We start from the raw sequence: 6000 nt of genomic DNA, 5'->3' as shown, positions 1-6000 counted from the left end.
TTAACCGTCGCTGTAGAAACGCGGTGCGTAATGAACCTCATATCACAGCCACGCGGAGAAACACCAGCAGACCCTCAGCGCCGATTACCGCATTCACGGAGGAGAGACCCTGACTAGTCTCGCCAAACCGAACCGACTCGTGCCATCACGCACGTCCCGACAGAAGGCTCCGGTTCGCCCTGCGTGAAGCGTGTCGGGCCACTAACAAAGCTAGCACGTGCACTGCTGGTCAGACTCCCCTGCAGCGTCTTTACGAGCGTGATGGGAATGAGGAGACTTCCAGGAAAGCAGGCCGGCCCGTGAGTGATGTGAGCGGGGACGTTTACTGCACGTGTGCACGGGCCAGTGCAGCACCAAACGCCTTCCAGTTCACTATCAAAAGCTCATATCAATATGTTCTGTATATGTACTGTTTACCGCGCGCTCCAGAGTTATTGGCAGACTCGGTAAGAATAATGAAACTGAAAATATAATTTAAAAAAACCCTTAATTTTACCACACTTAACCTTTAAGTGTGATAAAATTGTTTAGATTTTTTTCTTTTCAAACACACATTGCAGTTACTGGTAATCCTAGTTCCTATGAACAAAAAAAACGAGACTAATGAACTTTCCTGTTCACATTTGAGCTTTTTATGCATGCCTGTCGTTTACTGCATTCTGTTTTCACCCAAACCTTCTGTCACCTGCCGCAGCAGAGCAAGTATTCAGCATAGAACACAGACAAACGGGGACCGACCTTCACGAAATCAGACAATGCATATAAAAAGAGCTTCACACCCAAAAATAGCCGTCTTCTGTAGGGCCGTAATTAAGACATGTCTAACACCTGGAGCTGCGACGGGCCCGAGGACGCTGCTGTCTGTTGTCCTCATGTCTTGCGGACATTATTGTTCAGAAGGCCAGTCATTTGCTAGGATTTGTCCAGGACTTACTCAGCACTTGTTTCCCTCCTCGGGTCACAGAGTTCTCAAATCTATAATGCGGTCACCTCCATCACCAACAAACAGATCTGTGCACTGCACGTCTCATAACATCACTGGAGCTTTGAACTGCAGGTCTGAGTCCCCAGAATATGTATTTTGGTAAAACATTTATTTGTAATTTGTTTGCTTGTTTAGCAATTTCAGGGGGACAAAAAAATTAACCCTTTGAAAAGTTAGAAAGTTTTTTTTTTTTTTTTTAAACAAGGGTGCCAGTTATCCTGAAAGGCACTATGAAGGCAGACACAGATTACAGGAAAATTACATATTATGCACTACATTATACTCCAAGAACACTAACTGGAGAGGACACAGAAACCCCTGTAACTATATAACATTCATATTAATTTCAGTATTATTACTGAATAATTCCACCTGGATATTGATGCCTTGGGATTCCTACCTGAGCAATAACCCTGAAGTTTCAAAGGTTGAAGATAAACTTTCCCAGTAACTGATTACTTGCCCCAAGTTAAATGTTAAAACCCATTAGCCACAGGGCTGCAGGCGGGACTCCTTCCACGGGCCCGGTACCGAGTTTGAATTGGGCAGCTCATAACTGTAAATCTGGAACGGCCATTTTGGTAACGAACGCTGTTGGTTGTGGTCATTTCTCTGTGCAATGACGAGCTGTTAAGAAAACTCTTAACAACCACACATATATCACATATATCCTGCGAGCCTGCACTGAATTCATGAATTCACACAGTGTGTGTGTGTGTGTGTGTGTGTGTGTATATATGTTGCAATAAATGTATTTTAAGAATATGAGGATGTTTGTAAAGTAATTTTAAGAGCAGAAAGCCAAGGAAAACTACAAATTACCCAAGCAGAAGCGGTCACTACTAAGGATTATGGGTAAAAAGAGCAATTCTATTTTGGTAAAGCAATTGTGCCTGAGTAACTCATTCAGGTACAAACACATTCTCACCATGTAGTCACGCAACACACACACCCTGACACACGCGACACACACTACACACAAGAACAAATACAGATCCAATACATTCATTCATTCATTCAGGTTCTTGGGAGTTCAGTTAGACCATCATATCATTACATGATCTCTGAATGAACCCCACTGTTTCAATGGGGAAACGTGCTCACACACACACACACACACACGCACACACACACACACACACACACAAACAACTCACGTGTGTGTGCATGCACGCAACGTTTGTAGAGCATGACAATACGTTCTCCTCCCTCACGCCCTTATGCTGATCTCTCTCCTTGTTAACTTGCGTTATATCCATCTTTCTTTCCTTTGCTGGTGTATATGTAGGAGAGGAACTGTATGACCAATCAGGGTTAACGTTTAAAATTGTCACTGGATATTCCAGCTGAACCAACAACAATCATCACATACCTGAGCTAATCATAGCTACAGCCCAGGGCCTGACCACGGCCACGGCCACACATTCACGAATCAGAACACAGGCCCTGCATGCACACATCACCACCCCAACCGGTCCCCCTCCGTGCTCACTCACAGCTGTAGTAGTAGTGGTGTCCGGGCAGAAACTCCGTGCCTAGCGAGAATGGCGTGAAGCGCTGGATCTTCTCCGTGAACCTGATGGGGCCGTAGAGGGCTTGCGGGTCTTTGCACTCCCATCTCTTTATGGCGCCCTCCGTCTCCTGGCAACCGCGGAACTGAGCCTCAGCTACTAGATACAGAGCCAGCGTCTCCGGGGGGCCGGACAGTGGCGAATCAGGTGGGTAGTGGGGACACAGGATGTCTAAGTAGTCATTCAGCTTCACCTGGACCGTGTAGTCATCACTCGTTAGTCTGGACGAGAGAGAGAGAGGGACAATATAAAGCCGTGGGTGTATTTCTATCAGAATCGTGATTCATAGCCAGTCATTAAAAGGTTTTTTTCCACGTCATCTGTGCAGATACCTGGAAGGTCAGTAAATGACGTCTTACACACATTTGCTCTGAATCACCAAGTTCTAAGTTTGAGCGTTTGCCTCTGTATAATATCAGCAGTGATCAGTCAACAGACTGTGTGGATCGACACACCCACAGGTCTGCGCAGGCGCTGTACCAGAACACAGGCAGGCAGCAGGCGGACGTCTGCACCAGCACACATTCAGGAACATAACGAGCTCTACGTTTGAGGCCAGGAGAACTGTAGAAGATTTAAGGTCTGAATATAGTTGAGAGCAGTCTATATGATAATTAGAGAATGTGACTGACACCCTTGAAACACACCCCCAGCAGAACAAAATGTGCAGCCCCACTAATAGGCAAGATATTAGCATACCACAGCCCTCTAGTGGACTGCGTCTGACTGCTCTGAGCTGTTTGCATATGCATGCCTTATAGGAGCTGTTTACAAGTTTACTATCAATTAGACAGAGGGGGAGACAGAGCATGCATACGACAGAGACAAAGACAGACAGATAGACAGACAGACAGACACACAGACAGACAGAGACAGACAGACAGAGAGGTCAACATTCCTTCAAACTATTGGCCACAACAGAGCTAAAGAAAAGTTGCATCTCACACATTGCAAAGTCCAAAAGAGGTCCAAAGTCCAGAGAAAAGCACAATGAGCAGAGGACAGGAGAACAGAGAGAAAAGCGTTAGAAAAGAGGGAAGGAAGAAAGGACACAGAGGAGAGGAGTGACAGAAGCAGAGAGACAGAGAGAGGGAGAAAGAGAGAAGTCATAAAGAGGTAGAGGAGGGAGAGAGCTTCTATTTTAATTAGTCACCCTGGAGAGAGTTTGGTGGGAGACAGCAAGAAGACAAGATGGATTTTAATTGGTCTTTTTTTGTACCACAAGTGTGTGTCTGCAGTACATGAGTGTGTGCATGTTAGAGAGAGAGAGAGGGAGAGAGAGGGGGAGAGAGAGAGAGAGAGAGAGAGAGAGAGGGAGGGATGGAGGGATGCAAGGGGCCACAAAGGAGAAAGAAGAAAAGACAGGATGTAAGTCCAAGACAGCCTGGCCAGGTCTGCTGCTGTAACTCTTTAAGAAAACGCGACAGAGCAGAGTGTGTGTGTGTGTGTGTGTGTGTGTGTGTGTGTGTGTGTGTGAGTGTGTGAGTGAGAGAGAGAGAGAGAGAGAGAGAGAGAGAGAGAGAGACAGGGAGGGAGAGAGGAATTGCAAAGAAGGAGGAAAGAGGGGGTCATCCCAAGTTAAGTGGGTGGACACAGAAACGACAGAAAAGGGCTAATGGAAGACCAGAGAAGCGGAGCGAGGAAGCGGTGGAGACAGATGGAGGAGCCCACGCGCAGGTGGGGAAGGAGGGGAGGACTGGGACCAACGAGAGGAAGTGATGGAGGAACTGGAACTCAGAGAGTCCAATAGGACCTCCGCACAGCTCAGGTGCACCATGGCCTAATTGTCGAAAATATTTGTTAATACCCGTCGGAGTCCAAAGCCAGAAGGCTTTCTGTAGGCGGGAGTCGTTCCAACACCCCTTACAGTTTATTACACCAGGAAAAGTGCAAAGATGGTTTCTATAGGCTACAAAATAGTATTTGCTGCCATTTTCCACCCATCACGGCAACTGACAGCCTAAATGTCATGTTTACAAACATCCACATCAGGACAACCTTTCCAGTCATTCTTTTTTTTAGCCAACGTTTACGAGATAGCCACTGGTTAATTCAAGAGATCATCACTTTCTTCATTCCCTGATTAAATACTCAATAAAAATACAAAACGCACAACCTAAAAAAATGTGCTGTTCAGATAAGATGATGTCTCCGAATGTATTCAGTTTCCAGTGATATCGTGCTTATTTGTTCAGAGCATCTAGGCTTGGAGCATATGAATTTAGTCAGAAACCTACTTAACCAACGGGATATCGTGGCCAGTAATAGCTCTGTATATAAGTAATTACAGTGAGCTTCTGTGCGTTCCGTACTGCGGACAGCTAAGATTACACAGGCTTAAAATGATGCGAGCGGAAGGTGGGCCACGTGTAATTACGCGATAATAATATAACTAGGCAAACCTGCGCGGGAGCAGAGGAGCGGAGCTTTGAGTTAGAGCTGTTGCTGGCCCCACGCAGTAATTCCGCCGGCATGAAACAGAAGCGGTCCAGTGCACGAGGCCTCGAACCAGGAATGAGGGAAGGGCTGTGTTACAGTGACCAGGAGCGTGTCAACAAGCGGCTGCCTGACCGGTGGCTGTTACAGAGTATTGGTGATCAATCAGTCTGACTGATCTGATCGAGCGGGAATCCATCAAAGGCGAGTTGGACAAGGCTCGCTGATCAATCGCGTCTGTGTTCGACGCTCTCGAGCATCACAACATGTCTCAATTAACGCGCATGCACACACACACACACACACACACACACCTTAATTATCTCGCAGATTTCAGTACAGCGAGTAAAAATTCAAAATCCAGCACACCGTCAGAGCTCAGACACACATATGCGTACGTAAAGTGTACGCAACACTTTTCCGCTAAGCAATATTAGTATGGGAATTTCTGAGAAGAAGGGCATCTCAGAAAACAAGTGTAAAGGACCTGTGTGAAACACATCAGCAGAGCAGCATGGAAAACAGGCCAAAAACAAATGAGAAGACATGCGGATGGAGCTGTTGTTGCTGACTGGTTTTCCTGAGGGATGTTGTGAAAGGCGCCGTGTTTGCGCGTGGTGAAGTGAGTCGTGTTGTGTCCTTCCAGACGATGACCAGACAGCGTATACTTATTCTGTCAGTCTCTGTACCCTCCCACCTTTCTGTCTCAGGTCCTCATAAACCCAGTCCCATTTCTTATTTTTACCCCTACCCCTGGTTTTAGAGTGATATCTTGCCCCTTGGAGTTACATGATTTCAAATCTTTCCCCCATGAAATGGGACAAACCATGATGGCCCTGATACGTCATGAGCTACACAGTCGCCTGTTTTTACATAACCAGACACAGTGTCGTCAGCGCTGGCGAGTTCTCTCGCATGCGTTATAGGTGTCCTTTTTGAAATTGACAACCTCAATTTCATGTATCAACCGGCCACAAAATAAAACCCGCGTCATTCCCGCTTCGTTTA

General features: G+C 46.3%; 1 protein-coding gene across 4 annotated transcripts in view; it reads right to left on the bottom strand.

Moving 5' to 3' along the window:
- efna4 (ephrin A4) overlaps positions 1 to 6000 on the bottom strand; it is a 31300-nt gene that overhangs the window by 7794 nt on the left and 17506 nt on the right. For all 4 annotated transcript variants that reach the window (XR_014116988.1, XR_014116987.1, XM_081696602.1 and 1 more), the window contains exon 2: positions 2482 to 2777. Coding sequence is in view for 2 of the 4 variants with exons in the window: in XM_081696602.1 (XP_081552728.1) it covers positions 2482 to 2777 (296 nt within the window). In the remaining 2 variants the exon portion in view is untranslated. The remainder of the gene's footprint in view (positions 1 to 2481; positions 2778 to 6000) is intronic.

This window comes from Electrophorus electricus, chromosome 14 (genome assembly GCF_041902795.1).
Source record: "Electrophorus electricus isolate QZ-2024a chromosome 14, ASM4190279v1, whole genome shotgun sequence".
In the NCBI taxonomy this organism is placed as follows: Eukaryota; Metazoa; Chordata; class Actinopteri; order Gymnotiformes; family Gymnotidae; genus Electrophorus; species Electrophorus electricus.
Note: the sequence above shows the minus strand (reverse complement) of the source record. Positions and strands in the feature narration are given on the sequence as shown.